Raw genomic sequence first — 22,299 nt, forward strand, 5'->3', positions numbered from 1 at the left:
CCATTCTGCATTATCCATTTACAAACAGAGACAGACACTCCCATTCTAAATGAATACAAGGTAAAAGTACAAAACATGTCAGGTTTACAGACTTAGAAAACTCACCAAAATGAATGTAAGATCTTACAAATTAAATTATTACAACTTCCTTAGAAGCATTCTGTTCCTATGATAATATTCCTTTTTCTCAGATTATTCCTACCTCTGTATCCCAGAAGACATCAATTCTATGCCATTCACCATCATCCAGGGATTTTTTCGTTTTCACTCGCAATTCCAGAGTTCCAGAACCAAAATCTATTAGCAACCTAGGCATGCCTCTCTCCAGTTCCAAAGAGATAAAATCTTAAACAAATGAAAAACGCATTTCTCTCAATATCAAGCTATCACTGTCAAACAGAACATATGTCAACTACAAATATCATACACAAAAGTTTCCAACATTTTTTAACATATTCACTGGCATGATGCATAGAAAGGATTTAAATGCTCTGTGCCACCCATTTTTCAGTGTGGAGATGTGTTTAACAAAAAGAGAAAAAACTAAAATATCTTAAAAAATATTTAATGTGATTGCATGAAATTTTCATGTTATCTTTAATACTGCTTTAGGATGATATATCTTGTATAGGTATTCACTTCCATGGAATTATTTACTTTCCCACACCTCACACCAGTAATTTTATGGACATGAGGCAACCACATGTTTACAAAGGAACTGGAAATTGTTTTGTGAAAGAAAATCACTTGTAAGACATAAATCAAGTCATCAAAGATGGATGTGTTTAGCAGCGAATGTGTTAAGACACAATACACACAGCCAGAAAATCACATTTTTACAAGACATGGATGTATATTACATGGGCACACAGTCCACAATAACAATACTAGAAAGAAGTATACTGATTTTATAACCTGTCTTATTTCCAAACAGACAGCAAAAACATCAGACATTGTACTGCTCAGCGTAATCGCAACATTTTACATTACAATTAGAGAAAATATATCAGATCAAGCAAAAACCATTTAGCAAATACCATCATCTTCATACATTGAGATCCATTTGAACAGGGCTCAAAAGGAAAGGTTTTACAATCATATTTTGAACACACTTTTAATGTTGGGCATTACTGAAAGAAAAAAAACAAGAAAAACTTGTCTCTTCTGTTCTCTAGTGTTGCTATACCGTAAGAGCCATGTCCTGACTGTAAACTAAACTATTACAAGAATAAAGATAAGCCCTGAGCACCACAGTAAAAATTTTCAAACTTAGCAGAAGCTTCCCACCACAGATCTTTACATGATAAAAAATCATGACAAAGATACAAAGAAGTCACAAATCTGAAAATAATGATTTACCTGAAACCAGGACTTCATCTGTTTCTGGAGGTACTATTGGTCCATTGTAAAGTAGCATGCCATCTGCTTTTCTTGTTATGAATTCTAAACTAAGATGAGAGTTGTCACACATGTCAAGTGGTGGATACCATGCCCAACCACTGCCGCGGAAACTCCGTGAAGTCTGCTGACACCGAGGGCCATTGTAGCCAGTCGGACATGAACAACTAGAAGACAGAACATTAAAACATTACTCTTCACCTGAAATCCTTTAAACTACTCCATTGAATATATTTAAATTAAAAGGTCACACAGCAACAACCAACAAAATAAAATAAATATATTTCTAAAATCAACATACTCTTGTATTATTCACTGACAGACTATAGCCTGAGATTTTACCATATTATTTCTAGTTCATTTACATTATTCCATGTTGTGATAAGTAATTCTGCCAACATGTGAAAGCAACACTGCTACTTTAATGATCTGTATTTTGAGTGTTTTTGGAAGGAGTCATTTTCTTCCTCCTTACATAATTGCATTTTATATTGGATGTCCAGTTTGAAAAGAGTTAAGAATCTAAAATTAAAATTAATGAATAAACATAACTGAACATAGGATCATGCAGTGCGTTCAATACAAATAACGAATACTCCAAGCACTAATATATATTACTAGTGTACATAATGATGACATTAAAGCTTACCTAAGGCCATATCTCCCTTCAATACATCGTCCTCCATTATAACAAGGATTAGTGCGACAAGACTCGCTTTTCGTAAAGTTACGAGCTCCACATGTGCACTCAGCAATCACATCAACTCGCACCCCAACCAATGAGGTTTTATTGGCATTAACCATGTACGGCAGAGGGCTGATGTCCAGTGTGTTGGTACAACTTCCCTCACACATCTGGTTCTCATACAGGCACTCATCAACACCAACCATTGTGATGTTGATACCGACATCCTTCTCAATCTGCAAATAACAAGTTGCACCAACAGAGGTCAGTAATACTGATCCAAAGCTCTTCACTTTTCAGGTTAGATTTCGTGTGGTACTCAGTGCGAAAACAAGGAACAGATATGATGTCACTTCTGTGACATTTTATTCGGCTTTTTGATTTTGATGATGATGATGTTGATGCTGGTGATATCAGTAACAATAATAATAAGTAATGGTAATAGGAGGGCAGAAAAACTGACATAATGAAAAGCTTCATAATCTGTATTCTTCACTATATTATATTATGGTGTCCAAATCAAGGAGGATGAGACATGCAGGGATTTATCATGTAGAAGGAAATAATAAATGCATACATTTTGACAATAAAACCTTGAACGAAGAAACAACATCGGAAATCTAGGCACAAATGGGATGATGATATTAAATCAGGTTTTAAAACAAATGGATACAACTGGAACAGGAAAGGTTACAGTGGCTTTGCTATCCACAAAAAAGACCGAGTACAACAACAACAACAACTGACTCAGGATATGGTGCAATGGTGAGCTCTTGTGAACATGGTAATTACAGGTAGCCCTCGATTTGCGTTGATTCAATTTGCGCCAATTTTGAAACCAGCAAGTCAAAAAGGGGGGGGGGGGGAAATACTATTATTTATAACGTTTTACAATGTATCTCATACTGATTATTATACTAAATCATAATTCTTACATTGCTGATTTTGAATAAAATTATAAATACAGTCATCTCTGCAATTACGTATGTTTCATTAACGCGAATTTGCTCCAATGAGATCGATGAATCGGTAAAAGCTGTTTGTGAAATGCAAACTTTTGCATATGCGAGTTTGCTGTTATGCAATTTCATTCCTGGCACTTTAAACTTTCAAAGGACTAATTTAATCTCTGCGGAGGTACCGGGGTTATTTTTACTATGCGATTTTCTATAGGTCGGCGTCTTACATGAATGCAACTATTGCATAACAGCAGAGATGACTGTACACATCAATCACATGAAAGAATCGCAGTCAATTGCGGGGACAAACGAATTGCCGATTGTAAGTGTATAAAATAATTTTTTTAAATTCCCATTATTTTATTTACATTATTTCAGAGCTTTAAATGTAATGCCATTATATTACTCGTCAATGTTTGGGTGCTGGGAACGCATGTCATTGACTTCCCATTGATTTACATTATAAAAGAGTTTCAATTTACGCCAATTCCGTTTACGCTGGTTCGTCCAGGAACGCATCCCCGGCGTAAATCGAGAGCTACCTGTATAATACATGTTTCATAAAATAAGGAATTTCTTACCAGCTGAGGAACAATCAAGTTTCTAAAAAAAACTTAAGTTAGTTAATAATTACAGTCAATGTATCCTTCATTATTTAACTAGTACAAAAAGGAAAATGAGGGCTGTCCAAATTTCAGTAACTTTCTTCAGACCATAATTCTAATTACTTCACAAACAATTTCACTGCTGGAAGATAAGCTGAATTCTCAGTGTACTTACTTCTTCTCTGTGCATTAAAACAAGGCCATTGAGTCGAACTGGTTTAAAGTAGGGGGAACCATGAGCAGAAAATCGAATGTCTGTCACAGGCGGATGTTTCCGGCGTAACTGTACACTGAACACATCTACATTTTCTCTCTCCGTGTTGAGTAGGTCAGCCAGCTGGTCTCGGAAACGGTCTGCCTTGCTGCGTTGCAGGCTTTGTGACTGTAATATAATTGAAAAAAGTTAGTACAGAAGAGAAAGAAGATATATAAGCAGAAAAGAAATATAGGCAGAGTGTATTGAGGGCAACACATCAGGATTCATGGGAAAGATTTATAAATAGTGTGGAAATAGGTATACATGGTCAACAACCAAGTGGGCACAATTCATAAAGAACCGTTCTGTTAAGGAAAACTCGATTAATTAATCCATTGGACACACAACATATTACACTTCATATGTATAATAACAACGAATGTCATTCTATTAAAATTTCTGTTACTGTATCAGGTACATCTTGTTACAATATATTTAAGCTTTATTAGCCATCATCAAGTAGTAGTGTGTGTAACTTGCATATCAGATTATACTATATGATGCATCAAAGTAAAATAAAATACACTGCCAGCTAATAACTGTAACAATGTAGAAATCACAGCGTAAAACAATGCTAAACACTAAGCAAAACTGTAAACATGACATCAGACATTGCACTTTTGTGACGCACATTTTCTCTTCAGTATATTACTTCTGTGGATATATGTGATGCACACAAACTCTAATAACCTCCAACTATAAGCAATGATACCTATAGACCAAAATTCAGTGCCTACTTACCCGATAATTCCAGACCCTAATAAAATCCTCATCAGTGAGTCCTGAAATGCGCACTGAGCCAGAATTAACCACAGCTTCATGAGGAATCTCTCGCACTGTTACTGTCACATTGGCTGGTACATCTGTCTGGGTGTGTTTGCGGTCATATACTTTGAATTTCAGATGATACCTGTATTGACAATAACTGATGTTGAAGCAACAAATAAAAACAGTTAAAAATGCACTCAGCTGCCCCGCCTCCTCTTAACACAATGGGAATCTGTATAAATGGGAATTAAACACATCAATAGATAATCAATTATATAATTATTAACCTTTATTATATGGGAGTAGGTAACTTAAATCCCAGTACTATGGGAATGGAAGGACTTCCTCTATGTGATTAAACGTTTAGCAGTACGCTAAAGTTCAACACATGTCAAGCTATACTGTGGGGCAAGGATAATAAATATATTAAACATTACTGTGATTCTTTGTGTTGAATTATATATGGGTGAAGACCTAATTCATATCACATACATAATAAATGATTATGTCCGCCTTACATATATTAGAAATGTGTCAATTCTCAGAACACATTTCCAATGCTAGGTGAGCTGCAAGTATGACGTAACAGGATGTTATTCCTCAAAATTTTAATCCATGCAATGAAAAATTATTTCCCTCACCGGCCATCGTGAGTGCCATGCCTCATTGTGATCATGCCCGAATCCTCGTTCAGCTTGAAGCGAGGATGCTCAGCTCCTTCCCAGTAGAACTTCTTGTCTGGCAGATCCCAGTCATCTAGATCATACACGTAAACACGCCCAATTTCTGTGTCTGGTGCTTGACCCTGTAACAACCAAAACCTCTTTGGTTAAAACACTGACTTACAACTGTGGACATCTCTTAAAATATTTCTTATATTTATGCATGTAGTGAAGACAATAATTCTACATGAGAATCCGAAGTATTGGTTAATTGAAGGTTTTTTGGCCCAGATTTCTCTGTCCCTTAATTCTGTTTGTTCATGTAAATATACATTGGAAATTGTTGTCTATGTCAGCATATGTGTCAATTTTAACATATAACTTTCAAGGAATTATTTTTATAATTTCAATACAGTTCTCTGATAGTTGAAATACAGAGCAGAATATAAATATCTGAACATGACACAAAATAGTACATATCACCTCACTGACAAATTGTATTCAATTACAGATTAATATGCATTTTTCTCTTTGTTAACTCATTCCCACAAGCTGTTAAGCTGACTCAGCCTTACATCCAATTGGTACAGGGGACTCTTTCCTCACGGGCAGCGAGTCTTACGCCTGAAGTTGACCATTCACCCCCGTCTACTGCAGAGATTAAGAATGTATGAAACTTTACCTTGACTCTCCTATACATCTTCATCGTACATTGCTTAGACCACGTGAAAGGCTATACCTTATTTAGGAGTAGACAATTTAACGTCACTAAAATAATTTTTAAACTAATTTAATACAATTTAAGTAATAATATATATAGTAACGCTAACTTAATATTGTGTAACTCACCATATAGTTATAAACAAATATGTCTTTGGTGCCAGGCTGCATCTTATTGTCATTAACATCACCGATGACCACGGTCAGAGTGCTAGTGCCCGACATTGCAGGGTTTCCTGAATCCTTGATTACAATAGGGATGAGATACTCTTTTTGTTGTTCACGATCGAATGATCGGAGGGAAGTTACAACAGCCATTCCATCTCCATTAGCTCCCTCTGTAATGCAAGATTTTTACAAAGTGGATGAAGTAAAATTAAAAACTGATGGCAATTTTACTACACAGTACAGAGAAATGTGACAGTTTTAAACAATATTATCCCCTGCACATAGTTAATTTTTCTTTGTCTTTTGATTAGTAATAATACTGTAACATATAACACTGCTATATTTATAGAAAACAGCAAAGAAAGAATTATAAGCATTTCAATTTCTGTGTTCAAAAGGTGTGAAACCTATTGAAATCTATGGAAACTGATGCCTGAAAGTTAAATAGATTGCAGTAGGGCTCAACAGTTTTACAGATTGCTTCATGATGTGTGATGAAAAAACTCACTGAACAACATGAAACTATGTGTATGGAACTCTCTTTGGAGCATCACATTGTCTCCATTTTCAGGGCTGAAGATTGAGCCAGTAAATTTCTCCAAAACACTGGTATCTAATGACAAGTCTATGTGGCGCAAAACCCAAAAGAAGATCATCAATCTCCTCACAATAGAATAAATCCAAAATCTAGTAACAACTGATTCTTACTCTGGTCATGTTCAACTTTGAATGAGGCTCTGATGATGTCATCTGCATTAGGATCCATCCTGAATGTGAAAGGTGGTCCATTGCTTTTTGATCTGTCATCATCATCAGTTGCTAAAATCTCCACCACTTTCCTGGGGGGCACATGTTCAGGAAGAACTGGGTGGTAATCCTTCAGGAATGTTGGTGCATTATCATTAATATCCTGTACAATCACAGTAAGCGTGGCTGTGGCCGTCTTTGGTGGAACACCGTCATCGATGGCAAGCACTTTCACCTGCAAGAAACATAAGACAGGGGTTAACCAAAAGCTAAAAGAAAGTGAAACATGGTTTAAATGAAGGACAGAAGGACTGGTGATTTGTTACAAGAATGTAGGTATTCATACAGATTAAACTTTAATTTTTTACTTCATCTGCATAGTTCAGTGCTGATGGGATCCATAAACAATGACAATAACCTACCTGATGTCGAGGTGTCTCTTCGCGGTCCAGGTTACGCTGGATGGAGACTGTTCCTTCTTGATTGATAGAGAATTGGCGTTTTCGATCTGAAGTGCGATCAATGGCATATTTCACTTTGCTCTTTCCACCTTGGTCTGGATCAGTTGCCTTGAAGGTCTCCAGACTCTTCCCTACTTCTGCGTTCTCATATACTGAAACCTCTATGTTGGGGCGCTCAAACTGTGGTTTGTTGTCATTGATATCTCGCAGCTTCACTACCACCCATGAGTAGGCCACGTGGTATTTGTCATTGTCATTATCTTCACCCTGAAAATAAAATAGAGCGTGATGACAATTAAATATTAATAACCATGAAAATATTCCTCTGAATATTTCACTGTTGTTTAGCAACACCTACAGGAATGGGGTAACAGAAATGTAATACAAAATGGCAGCCTAAAAGACAGACTTTAGTAAACACTGATGGACTCATGATTACTCACAACAGAGAATATTTTAACAAACTGAATGGTTTTAAACAAGATGAAGCTGTCTCCGTACTATGGAGTCACAGCTGTGAGTACAGTGACATCTGGCTGTATAATTAATACTCACTTTGTCATTGACCTGTATCCTGAACCTAAAGCCATTACTTTGGAGTTGGTCTTCATAATCCAGAGGCTGCACGATCTTCAGAGAACCCGTCCCATCACCATTTCTTACCATGGTGAATTTGTCAGCACCATATCCACTGTTCTCTATCACCTGAGGAAGAGAATAATTTTAGTAATTAGTAACATTACATAATGTAATATTCAGAGGCAAATGCCTAAAGTGATTGGTATAATGGCAGAAGTATACTAATTTTCGTTACTGCAATTTCATTCACTCAACTTCCTGTTTATTTCCTGTTGCATGTATTGATAAAACCAATGATGAAGATTTGAGAAACAACCAGCATTAGATTTAGGCAACTTCTGTTACAGAATAGTTCTGCAAGCTTGCATACATCTCTTATTGCCAACAAAATCCAAAATATACAAATTTATAATTTTTGTTTGGCAATTATGAAACTTTGATTTTGTTGAGCAAAATGTTAATTTCATATATATACACATGATATACTTCCACAATCAAAGAGATAAAGAAATAGTTTTCAAATTTAAATGTCACTTTTCCAAAAAAATGTCACAGACTAGGGAGTCGTTCGCCACCCTCTCAAATATAAACAAAAATATTTCTGTGTAAATATAAATGTAGGATCATAAATATAAGCAGAAGTTAAAAGTATTTTTTAACATCTGAAGCACTTTCTTGTTTATTTCTAAAATAAAACTAAAATTTCAGAAGTTAAAATTTAATTTGTTCAAAACGTCTACAAACAAATATTTTCAATATGTTTTTATATTTTGAATTCACTGAGTTAATAAAATCCTTTATACTATTATTTAAAATCTATATGAGCTGAATGAATATTTGTTTAATACTTCTGATGTTCAGCTCTAATTGTAGGATTCTAAATTTATCAGCTATTAAGTCACGGAAAATCATCTATGGAAATACATGTTTTGGTAAGGTTTATTTGTACCTTGTACTGAAACTTGTTTGTTTCATCTTCATCATGAACAGTAACAGTAAGAATTGGCGGCTCTGGTAAATTTGTTCCATCTGTTTCATCAACTTCTGTGAACCATTCATCTTTTGTGAACTGTGGAGGCATGTCATTTATATCCTTCACACGGATTGATGCTGTTCCAGTTCCTAGAAACCAATACTGATCATCAGAGCCTTATTCAGGTACTTTGAAAGCAGAGACACATCTCTCTAGAATAGGCATTCATTATGGACAATAATTTATATGTAATTATCCACTTAAAATGAGATGTATTGAAACAATAAAAGAACTTCTACTTATTAACTGACACAAACTCTCACATCTCATGTAATGAAAAACAAACAAACATAAATTGATTAATTTTAAGTACCAGAACTGGCTAAAATGTGGGACCACAACAGTTGGTACAAAAATTGCCTGCTAGATGGTGGTAGAATACACATTACTGAATCATTTTCACATCATTCCAAAACTGTATCGTGTGTCATTCAGAAATGACTTGTACTGAAATAATGTTGTTTCAAATTAGGGAAAACTACTACAGAAAACAATCAGATATTAAACATTTCTTCTGAAAGGGGTCAACATAGAAAAATCAAAATATCTGAGTGGTTCCAAAAAGACAAAACCAAATGACTGGTACTGACAAAGACAATGAACATAAAAGGAACTGTTCTCTGATATAGACAGAATCGTAGAAAAGAGTTTGTATCACGGAAACAACATTACTACACAAATGGTCTGTAGCTATGGGAATATATATGGCAAAAACATGCAAAATGCTGCACTGAAGACTGGTTTCTACACCATGACAACTCTCCTGCTCACTCTATTTTATCTGAGCAGGAACTTCTGGCTGGAAACAACACAACTGTGACCCCACCCTTCATACCCTACAGGTCTGTTTCTGAATCCCAAAACACAAGTTAGTACTTAAGAGGAATGGATGTGACTACGTCATCACACTCAAATAAAAGTCACAAACCACACTTGCGGAGTTGAAAATACAGGACTTCCATTGATGCTTCCAACAACAGAATAATTACAATCACTATATTGGGTTCAAAGGAAACTACTTTAAAGCAGACAGGACTGAGCAGCTGCCAAACATGTACAGTATAAAGAAAAAAACTCAGTTTGGAAATTTTTTTATCATACCCAATTTTTTAATGGCAGAATAAGCAGAACTATCAGCATGTGTTAACTCTTTTCTTATTACTGACAAACACTCTTGCCATGCAGAATATGTTATAGATGGAATATTTCTGTAACAATACTGCGCGCTATAATATTAATCTTTATTTGATGTCAGTCAATATATCGACACAGTTTACAGGGAGGACCAACCAAAAGTTACAGTATTTTATTCAAGCAGTCAATTAACTGGATAGGCAGTCAGTTGACGTGCAGTAACTCACGCATTAAAACAACCAAATTATGGTGTGTTGCAGGGAAAAATATGTGGAACACTGGTCTACAGAAAGAATCTATACACTATGAATGTTTTACAGATCAAATTCTGCAATGTTATTCTACAAATCATGGATAGTAAGTAAACTTCCCAAGACGGATCATAATATTAAAAAATTAGAAACACACAATTGGCATTATCACTTTACAACTGAAAACACAGCTACTTCTGGGCTTTACCTTTGAGGCCACCTCCATCCATAGCTACGACTTGTATGGAGTAATCTGGCGTTCTTTCTCGATCTAAGCAGCATACTGCAGTCTTGATCACTCCAGTTTCTGATTCAATCTCAAAGATTGGCGAGCCTGTTTCTTCTTCGATTACATTTTTCTCTATGGAGTAGATGAGTCTGGCATTGGTGCTTTCATTGGGGTCATCATAGTCCACCGCTGTCATGGTCATGACCACCATTCCTGAACACAATATGGTTAGTGTGACATTTTCTGTTGGCATTCCTGTACACTTACATGACTTCAGAATCTAACACATGTTGCCGCCTATGATTATTTGGAGAAACTCTTTTGTATTTACTGTTTACTCTATCAACAATTTATATACTCGGAGCTGCGCAAACATTTATTTTATTAATTAATATCTGCCGAAAATGTTGATGATTTGATCAGAACTAAATTAATCAATGCCCCAGATCAATGTACTTACTGACAGTCACTCAAGATTGTCAAGAAATTCCCTGCTTTTTATGGAAACAAAATGGTTATACTGACAAGATTCCGATCCTTAACCTATAAACTCTGTTTCTATGAGATCCACTTTAATATTATTCTCACGTCTTCCCTTTATGTTTTCTAACCAGAACTATGCCATGCCCCATTTACATTTTGTTCCTGGACTTAATCACCCTAACGTTTTGCGTAAGTACAAAATAATCTGTTCACGTTGTAACAACTTTCATAAGACAGGCATTCACAATTCCACGTTCGTAACATTTTGTATTACTTACCTGCTGTGCCATTTTCTGTAACATTTCCAAAATAAATTCCTTGCGGGAAAATGGGTGCATTGTCATTGATGTCCTTGAGGTTAACTTGCACATCTGCGTAGCCGACAAGCCCTTCTCCACCCTCATCCTGAGCAAATACTGTGAACCTCCACTGTGGTCGGCCATTGGGTTGATCTCGGTCCAGAGGCTGTAGTCATACACAACCACACACACGCACATACATATATGTATAAGAGAAATAACGTAATATGTCATGCAAGTTTATCTGATGAAAAACTGATGTAAAGTACAATAAACAGATTCGGCCAGAACTAAACAGTCAGAGATCTGGTGTGTTTACGCCAGACCAAACAGTGCCTGACTTTAAGAGCTGCTCACCGTGAAGTTTCACGATTTGCTGCTTTTACAATGGTCAAATAAGGGAGAATTAGATGGGCAGGGCATGCAACACGCATGAAAAAGATAAGATAGAAACTGTACACAACATTTTAGAAGTAAAATCTGAAGGGCCAAGTCCATTTGAGAGATGTGTGCATACTAAGAGAACAATATTAACGCTGATGTCACAGAAATGGTGTCAAGGACAGAGACCAGTAGTGGGACCTTGCAAACATCGTAAAGAAACTTCCGGTTCCATAACACGTGGATAATTCATTTACCAGCTGAGCGACTATCAGCTCGTCAAAGAAGGATCCCCCCCCCCCGTATAACGGAAGTTATTTCTGCAGCAGATAATGCATGCGTATACAAGTACATATGCATAAATACGTATAAACATTAGAACAAATTAAAAAGTTACATTTTTTTACAATGAAAACAACTGTCGTTGTTTGCTAGCTTACAAGTTTGGATTCCAAGACACTGTCGATTTTTAAAACTTGTGTCATTAAATTTCATACAGTTTGAACAGCGGGACAATGTATCCTTGAGAAATAAAATCTGTCTGACGTTGTGGGCCTACATCTACAAAGTGTGCATAAAAATGATCAGAGGGCCACATGCGACCAGCGACTCGAGGTTGCTTAATCATGTTATAAATAATTAAACATGTATAGGACAAACTGTTGGGAGCCTTGGGTCCTACCAAGACCATTAGCGTAGTAAACGATTGGAAAAATCAATTAATGATAAACATATACAGCCAGGAAACTGTAATCCAGGTACAAGGAATCTGGAAACACCGTTAAGTACTTGAAGTCTAGTAAATTCCACACGTAGCAAGACGCTTTGTAAACATTTTGGCAGCGGTTGGATACACTGTAGCGGTGTGGTATTAGCTGTGCCAGCGTCCCTCCGCGGATAAAATATAGTTCTACGCTTCTGTAAGCCCCGGAAGAAACACATTTTGATTTATCGATACAGCACTCGAATAGAATAACAATGTGTTTTCGTTGGTAGGTTACAGGCAGGCAAATGTGACATTCGGGGCGGTAAATTCATTCCGCATTCCTCGGGGGCACGATCCGAGCCATTCAACTTCACCACTTCCATACTCTTGGGCATGGCATTTGTTCTCTTTGAACATCAATCTGCCGTATAACGTGATTAGTACAAGAATCAATCGAATATGACCAACTTAGCAAATTACTGGGCAGATATTTCCGGAACGCAAACTGGTTGTTATCGATGTTTATGCTGTCAATCGCGTACTTGAACAAGATTTGAATGCCTTTTACGTGATACTAATAAATAACGACTAGAAATTAAATTATAGATACAAGTGTAAATAATACTTTTCCACTATGAGAATTTCAACCATATTATCATAATGATAATATTTGGCGAAATAAATAAAAATTACACAAATGACGTAAGAACTTCAACAATTTTTTGTATTACGCGGGAGGAGAGACATATCAACTGAGATAACAACTGTTGACATGGTAGTAAAATGGCGACTCAGCCCGAGAAAGCGAATTAAATTCGGATATGGAGGAATGAACATAAAGGGGGGGGGACGAACGTGGAAAATATGTGCAGGTAACTTGTTCACTTTTGCCCTTAAACAAGTAAGTAAATTTTCTTGTAATTTCAGCATTATCATTAATCGTAAAAATATAAGCAGCAACGTGAATTTTAATCGCAGGTCGCGACACTAGCGAACCACAAGTTGTAGACCAACTGTACGATATTCTAGCTCGTGACGGGCAAGAAACTTTGTTAATCTGTTCTAATAAAGTACGCATCCTGCCAGTACAAGTTACCAAGAGCCTGGCTCGGTATTATAACTGCGTTTTTATTACGAAGATATCACAACTTTATGACAGTCATTATCCTCTTTCCATATTATATTAGTACATCGTAAGCAGCTTCCCGTGTTACAAATCACGTTACGAGGATCTCAATCTGAGTAACATTTACCGGAAGCCAAAACTACGAAAAAGAATCTTAACACAAGACGGGATGATTCTTAATTAGGATAATTATTTAGGGTCGAAGTTCATAATTATCTGGGGTCGTATCTTATCTCGAAAACAACTAAAGATTATATAATTTAAACGACAATGACTCTGCTTTCATGAAATTTGAAATCAGGAGTTCAAAAACAAAGTGCTCAGTGAAATAAACACATCTAAAATAGACGAAATAAGTACAAAGAAAAGCTGTCTCCGGTATACGCCATCGACCTCGGTACTAGATGAGGGTGAGTGGTGTGTATCACGTACCAACCACTTCACCCCCGGCGAAGGGCCACCGGTACCCACCAGATAGGTGGCTGGATGGACCCTACATTCGGTATGGAAGCAAAAGATTCACTAAACCACATTCCTAAGTTAAAACAAGATTTCATTATGTGGAGTTTGACGTCACGTGGACTCGTAAGTGGGTGTCAACGTTTCAAAGAAACATGTTGCCTCCACTTTCAAGGCTGAGGATGGAGATAGTATGTTCCTCCAAAACATTTGTGCCCAACTATAAATCCACAGGTAATAAACCAGAATACGACCACCAATAACAACTTAACGTCCTTGAGACCTCATGTCAAGATTAGTAACGTCTGCCAGAGTTTCTCCTCCTTCTTTACAAAGTATCGGTGAGGAATATAAGCGCAGACTAAAGAGAGATGCCTTGCAAGAGACAATAAAACAACACAGTGGAAACCTTCATTCTTAGCACGCAGTAAAAATGACAGCAGTGTTAACTAATTCCACCTGCCAGCTCCATATTTCTCGCAGTCCATAAGAGGCCATAAACCGTGTGGCGTTAAGCCGTACACATGATTGATGAAGAAAAGCAATACCTGGAGCGTGAAACACTAAACAAGCAATGCGTTCAGAAAGCAATAACCCATTCATGGCTCCCCACGACAAAACAGAGATTAATCTTCTTGTCGCCAGAGAGCAGTAGAGTTAACAGCTACGTCTTTTTTACACTCTGAAGATATAATTAATGTTTCCGTTGAGCTATTTGTCTCTTCTTTTCTACATACATTCTTCACGTCTTCACACGAGAGCTACATTTTTGTTTAAAGAATGCAACATGAAACAACAAGAGAATTAATTTTGCTTAGTCCGTCCGCTCGTCTAACAGACGTCTCGACACGCCAAAATTAATTACTATATTCAGCGCCCAGCTGCACCTCTTCATCCTTGTAGTTCGTACAGTTTCCGATAGAAGTTCGTCCCATCTGTATTATTTCATAAGCATAGTCAATGAAAATATCGCGATAACTTATAAAACACGTTCTCACTTTCTAAATTACTCCAAAGCCCTAAGATGGCTGTCTTCTGGCACTCAATTCGGAATATTCAGAGAATACGCTAAAAGTGGTTAAGAAATATGAGAGCCACTGACTGCATCACTAAAACAACGGGGAAGAGTCTTTCTTGAGAAGATGATAGTCGTTCAGCTGATCAAAATATTCCTGTCACCCTTATGAAACCGTTCGGATGATCGCGTTCACAACAGCCCCCTCCCCCCGTGGAACCTGCCCTGAGTCAGTCTAATCCAGACCACAGCAGTTGCTAGAATTAAATTAAAGACATTAGGGTATGATTACATAGGATTAAAAGAGTCGTAGCCTATTTAAAAGCAGTATCAAGTAAGGGCAATGGAAACCTCAGGGGGGCCAGTAATCTGACCGAGAGTCGAAACGAATATCTCCCGAAATACAATTTGTAACGAGGCCATTGTGAGTCAGCTGCTTCTACTTACCTTCAGAACAAAGATCAGGCCTGTTGTCCGGTTGATATCAAACTTGCTGTTCGAAGGGTTATCAGCATCGATGCCCTGACCCGTTAGGAAGTATACGATGTTCTGTGGTCGATCCTTGTCACCATCTGTTGCTGTCACCTGCAATCACAGCCACATTCGAACAAAATCCTCGCTACAGCGAACCAACCACTCAACCGATAAAAAATGTAGTCTCCTGTACACAGTGAAACGTCACACCCACTAACCAAACCAATTTATCGACAATTCTAGACGGCGTTTGGTGTCGTGAAATGCCTTACCATCTGCTACCAGGTAAAATATTTGCGTACTACGTGGACCGCGGTGTTATAGGCTCCGACGCCATGCGGTCCTGTTGGTACACGGTCGCCAACATTACGGAAGATAATATCGACCGTCTTCATCCTCATTTCACTCTTAAGATGAAAGCGCTATGTTGGTAACCACTTACGAGACGACCTACCAAACGCACTTGAAAAAGAATCAATTTTAATCTTGATTCTGAGGACAAGCACGTCCTCGGCTACACAGTATATCATAAGCTGGAAGGCGTGTGGAGAAATGCCCGTTCAGGGTGCTACTGTCGCCCTCACGCGTCGAAAGAAGCAAATCTGTGCTCATATTTCTTAACCCTCACGTACAAGACAGCATCTGGAGTCCTGTCTCTCTGTGAATTGAAAGTTTTGGGCATAATTCACAGTAGAGAGATTTTAGGGTTGACTTCAATGCACCAGAAAATGTTTACCGAAAACTTTTTAAAGATTGTTTAATGCGGAGTAAAAACTCCCCCCCCCTCAGTGTTATCGGAGGAAAAAAAAGACAGGCAGTGTATTAAGTGATGATGCACCAACTGACTCCCTGGAGACAGTTCATAATTTTATAAAATAATTAATAACTCTTAAACTGTTGAGATTCAATGGCAAATAATTTTGCACAAAACGTATGTTAAGTCCCAAGATAGAATCTCTGCCAGAAAATAGAATATCCTGACTGGGGATTTTTGTGGTTTGTTCTCGGTCCTTCCAGAAAAATGTCAGGATAGTACTTTAAATTAGGCCACAATTGCTTCGTTCCTAATCCCTTCCAATATATTATCCAGAGTAATTGAAGGCGCTGCTAAGTAGCCTAAATTACAAGAAATAAAGGTCTGTGTTTTGCTTTTCATACTCTTTTTGGATGTTACAAAACTTCAACTACCCGCACGCTATAACCAAAATGTATAAACACACTGACAACTTAATTCCTTCCTCAAAACTTACCTACAAATTTCTTATGTTTTTTTTTATCAGATTCACGGTTTAGATGATATGATTATTTAGAATTTTTTTGAACAGCCTACGAATAATATTATAAATCCAAGTATTAATAATTTATTCTTAATGGATATGGCTCGAATAGACATCTCTCTTTACGATATTTTGAGCGCACATTTGATGAAAAGAACCCGCTCTGTGCTTAATGTCCATGCCATCAAACTTCATTGTTATTTCATGAAAAAAGAGGGAAAGAACTTTCTTTTTGCAACTTTCTATACGACAAGACATTCTAGACATACAGAGAAGGCTGGACAGGAAAGACACTGGCTATTACACCTATCTATATACTATATTACGATGGCTTTTATAGTAACAACAAGGTCTTATCTCCGAAAATGGTGCTCATCTCCACTTGAATCTGACGAAAACTTGTTACAAAAACAGGCCACGTAACTAATAGCTATAGCCAAACTGGGCAATTTCAGACAATTTTTTTTAGAAAACAAGGACACAAGTACTATTATATTTCATTTCGGTAAAAGGCGGTCACTGGTTTGTTTTTTCGAAGTAGGGCAGAACGAAATTCGACTGCCGTTTTTCGGTTCGTATACACCCACAAACATTCTTGGAAAACAGTGAGATTTCAAGGTTCTCATGGCGGCGAGTGTTAAGATGGTTGTCTTCTGGGTTGTTGCAATGTGCTATAAGTTGACCGACGTTTCTAAGGTGTGTGATGACTCCGTCGTCAAGGCGATGAGTAAAGCTCTGACACTCCGTTAAACGTCTACCAGACCACACGGTTCAACAACCCAGAGGACAGTCAGTTTCCGTGTTTGCGAACAATCTGACAACTATGTCCGGAAAAACTGGTTTGTATCCAGTCTGCTCAAAAAATCTGGTCGTGCGGCTAGAATCTGCGCTGGATATAAATTTCTCTTAAATGAAATGCGGTGAAGAAATATTTTAAGTTGGTGGACTAAGCACTTTCTTAAAGGTATCGAGACAATCTTTTGGCAGATTTTAAGATAAAGCTGGCTTCAGAATGACACCAACCGATTTTAAAGCGCTGCTCCAAAATATTAAGCTTCAACGTATTCTCACTTGTTAAAATTCTGAGCACTCTACCTTGATGGTAGCTCACGGAAGAGTAATGACGTGTTCTGAAACACGTACACATTTGCAAACATTGTGCATTGCTTCCAATTCGCAAGGGGAAATAACAATCGCCGAATTGTTTGCGGACTGTTTGCAAACACGGGCGAAACTAAGACGATACTTGTTTGCAAAACTGTTCTCGACAACGTTTGTAGGTGTATACTTGCCAGTGCACAGCGTCACGAAGCAGAAGACAACAACTAATATCTTCACCATCGTCAGATCCTCACAACTCAGATTTTCGAACTTACTTCAGTAAGCCCGGAAACGAAAAATTTCCACAGAGGGCCAGTCACAACCCCCTCCCCCAATTACGCTCCCCGTCAATTCTTAAAATTCATGCACATAACCCACAGGCCAATATTAGTACAAAGGTACATTTAAATGTTCAAAATGGGGATTGCAGTTTTCTAAACTGTCACCGGTATAAATGTTCACTTTTGCAGACAAAATCGTGTTACAGGTGACGTCAATAAACACGTAAAATACATATGTTGTATGGAAGATGAAATAAATATTAACTGTTACAATGCGGGATTGCCATGGAAGCGGCAGTGGCCTATTTTAAGGTACCATCTCAATATTCTCATGGCACTGTAGATTTTGAGAAAATTTGTTTTGGAGACTCCAAAAATACAATCAACGTGCAGGATAATTTAATATCTTGCGTCACTCACGGTGGGTGACGTTTAATTAAAGTACAAAACTCTGCTGATGGACAAGTTGAGACAAATTTCTGGCGTGTTAACACAAAGTAAAGTCTCGGACGCAAAACCCCGACACATTCAAACAAATCTGCTGATAAGACATTGTATTCTGTTTAATCTAATTTTAGTCTTGGAATTCCAGTAGCGTAGTAAATTTGGTAGCAAATTCAATTCGTTTGAAGAGGAAACAACTTTAATATGAGAGCAGAAATAGTCTCAGATAATTTAAATCTTGTAAGCTTTTCTCCACGCATAGCTTATATAGTTGTGAAACCAATTAGAACACCGTCAAAGCTTGCCAACGGCAAGGAGTACTAAGATTAACGTTCAATTATTATGAGACAACGCAAGTGCGTGCTTCGAGATAAAGGATCAGCCTTAATCAAGGTCGGTTTACCTTGCAATGAACTTCCCTAGAGAATCCTTTATCGTGAGTTCGTATCACTTACTAATTTTACGAAACACGTAATCCAAAAGTTCAGATTCACACTGTATTAATAACAGTTAGACACCCGTTTTTCACTAAAAAAAACTGGCTACAAGAAAAGATTTGGTACTACCACACACCTTCCACAAACTATTACATAACGCTTCTAACTAAACCTCTTATCAGCATTTTAATACATTTCATAAATAATAGTCTGTAAACTATATAAAGTGCAACAGATAACCTTCTAACTGAAATATAAATCTTGGCTCAATCCTTACACACTTTTTATCATTAAATTCAGTTTATGAGAACGTAGAGATGCGATGTCACATAACTTTCATATTATTTGTCGCCACAGTGGCGCCGCACGGTGATAAGGCATGAAAATACCAACCAACGTGTTAATGCATTAAACAGCATGGCTGCCTGGTAACTACCAACTACGAAAGGAAAGATACAGGGAAAACAAGATTCTTTATATTATAGGTGGATTAAACTGTATTAAAGTCATAAACACAACTCATAAGAGTTATTTCTATTAAGATAAACAGTCCCGTCCGGGATTCGAGCCAAGGTTTTGCCTACATTATGTTACGAATTGGGGATATTAATCTTTTGCACAGAATGTAACGCTCGTCACATAATCAATTAAAACCTTTTGTTCAAGCCAGTAGCCCCCCCCCCCCCCTCACCCCGTTTCACGTCAACACATAACCAAGAAGATTCCTTTATTGAAGTCACCAGTCTCGCTATTCGTTGCGAAGTAACCAATCATTTTTCCTTCACTGAAGCCAGAGGTTATGTTCGGTTACACTGCAACTGGATGTAAACAGAATATTTAACACATGTTCACAGTTTTAACATAATAGATCACACTGCCCTGCAAATTAACTGTACACAAATCTTACATTTAAAGTACATTAACATGCATTTAATGCTATTTGGCTACATGAACACTGTGACCACATGCGATATAAAATGGAGAACTCCTAATACTGTCAACTGCACATGCGCAAAACAATACAATAGGGAAAATTAATACTGTACCGTTCTCTAGGCCGCCTTTTGAAGTGGACCTCTGCACTCATGAAGATTAGCCCCTTTCTTGCAGCAGTAGACATATGCATATTATTTAATAATTAACTGATTTTTCATTAGTATATTTTCAATTTTTTAATAATCATTCTTTGAAAAATGTGCGTAAGGAACACCCAATAGTATTGGACAGAATTGACAAACTATTCAGTTTAACATAACATTCACCAACCCACAAGACTATTTTTGTTCGTTTGCGTTTTGAACTTTAAATGAAGTTAGATTCAACACTGTATATTACAGTATTTAAACGCATATGTACTCGTTTTGGAAGTAGCGCTTGATAATTATTAGGCCCATAAACCATTCATTTCTTAATCACTGTTTTCATGCACTACCAATGACGCAGTCCTAAACAGTGAAGATACTTGGCGGCTGTTCCGGCAGCACGCTACCCCCTATACCGCTGTGCGATCGCAGCGTCAGATGCCGTGTTTGCTAGTCCTAACGGCACAGCCGCCAAATATCCCCACTCTTTAACAATCTACACAAAGCTGAATCCTTCCTATTAAGACGAGAGTCATTCGAAATTCAAGAAAACTCACATACAAATTAAACAATCGTACAAACGAAACTCATTACACATTTCTTTTATACCTTATCCCCAGAAAGTCATTACGAAGGATTCTGTGCATCTTCAATCAAAGAAAATAAACAACCAGAGAAAATTAATCAATTTATATAACCCTTAGAAGCCGACGCCCAACTTAATAACATTTAAACCTCCAGGCCGCACCGCGAAGAAAACACAACCCACAACCATAACAACGATCAATCGCTTAATGTCGTTCAGGGAAATAATCACGGTTTACTCCTAGAATCATATAAAACCCACAAATACACTTTGTAGGTACAACGCAGAATAACAAATTGTTAAAGCAGGTGGTACGTATAGTTACCACCAGACTTAACGGGTTAATCTTCACAGTTTTCTGTGATTCTCAGTACAAATCAACAGACAAGCTGTTACATGTTACGTTAGTTGTCCATTCAACTGTCTTGACACAAGTCACTTTTAGAGTGACATTTGACTGAAACGGTAATAAATTTACTCCACCGCTGCTAATAGCCAAATAAATTGTGTATCGATTATCGATACTTAAATTAACAAACGCATCCAGTGAATGAACCAAAATACATTATTTAAACTCCTTCAAACAGAGATCGCCTTAATGGACCTGATACCTCTGGTCATCTGAAACAGGAGTACTGAGGGAGTATCCGAAATTAAGCAGATTTCACGGGTTACAGCATCCTGATCCCTACCAGGTTCCCGCTAATTACTGCACTACGTCAAATGCCTTTACCCTCTCTGGAGAGGGTTAATTAACGTGTGACGCGCATGCGCGTTAACTGTGGTAACACGTATCTCATGCAAGCAAGACTCCTCAGTGCAGTTTTGTAGTAATCTCTTGGCACAACATTCATTCGACTTGACAACTCAAGAGTATCTACAATTAAATAACAAGACTGACGTTTCATTGCAGATGTTGGCAGTACTGGTGAACTGGAGCGTGTTGGATCACATGACTACATGGATCTGCAGTTTCGTACAGTCACTGGCTGGATCGAGTATTCAGTAGTGACGGTAGTTGTTTTATCAAAAACATTCTAACATTCTGATAAAAAAAACCCGAAACTTTTGTAAAAAAAATATTTACAGGTGTTGAAACTTTGTCTTCCAAAAAGTCCCACAAACAAAACGCCTCAGTTTAAAACAAAAGTTGACGGACGAATGTAACTTTAGCCCGTGTCTGTCCAATACAATCTCTAGTTTACAATTTCTGAACAAAAAATGGTTGTGGTTTTAAAAGCGATTAGTATCTTACATGTTTAATTAGAAATTATTTTCGATATATAGTATATTTTACAAAATATAATGAATATATTATATACCTATAAAATAAGAAATATCGCCCTGCCGTCCTAAATATTAGTACTTATTTTTGCCACAGGAGTGCAGGGCGCAATAAACTAACTTGTACATGCAACACTAATAATATCACACAAGAATCTAAATCATCAAACTACACATATGGAAAATGAGTACTTCATCGGAATTTACTT

The 22,299-nt window shown here is 37.3% G+C and overlaps 1 protein-coding gene across 8 annotated transcripts in view; it reads right to left on the minus strand.

Moving 5' to 3' along the window:
* CadN (neural cadherin) overlaps positions 1-22,299 on the minus strand; it is a 620,389-nt gene that overhangs the window by 14,565 nt on the left and 583,525 nt on the right. For all 8 annotated transcript variants that reach the window (XM_087349487.1, XM_087349486.1, XM_087349488.1 and 5 more), the window contains 14 exons: positions 15,572-15,709; positions 11,417-11,603; positions 10,635-10,868; positions 8,958-9,130; positions 7,985-8,134; positions 7,391-7,696; positions 6,930-7,203; positions 6,183-6,391; positions 5,313-5,476; positions 4,645-4,813; positions 3,823-4,029; positions 2,048-2,319; positions 1,360-1,565; positions 203-345 (listed from right to left, as the gene is read on the minus strand). In XM_087349487.1, the coding sequence (XP_087205613.1) occupies positions 203-345; positions 1,360-1,565; positions 2,048-2,319; positions 3,823-4,029; positions 4,645-4,813; positions 5,313-5,476; positions 6,183-6,391; positions 6,930-7,203; positions 7,391-7,696; positions 7,985-8,134; positions 8,958-9,130; positions 10,635-10,868; positions 11,417-11,603; positions 15,572-15,709 (2,832 nt within the window). The remainder of the gene's footprint in view (positions 1-202; positions 346-1,359; positions 1,566-2,047; positions 2,320-3,822; positions 4,030-4,644; positions 4,814-5,312; positions 5,477-6,182; positions 6,392-6,929; positions 7,204-7,390; positions 7,697-7,984; positions 8,135-8,957; positions 9,131-10,634; positions 10,869-11,416; positions 11,604-15,571; positions 15,710-22,299) is intronic.

Source organism: Zootermopsis nevadensis, unplaced genomic scaffold, assembly GCF_977971745.1.
Source record: "Zootermopsis nevadensis isolate Lab colony 2312 unplaced genomic scaffold, Znev_1.0 Znev_ptg000016l, whole genome shotgun sequence".
In the NCBI taxonomy this organism is placed as follows: domain Eukaryota; kingdom Metazoa; phylum Arthropoda; class Insecta; order Blattodea; family Termopsidae; genus Zootermopsis; species Zootermopsis nevadensis.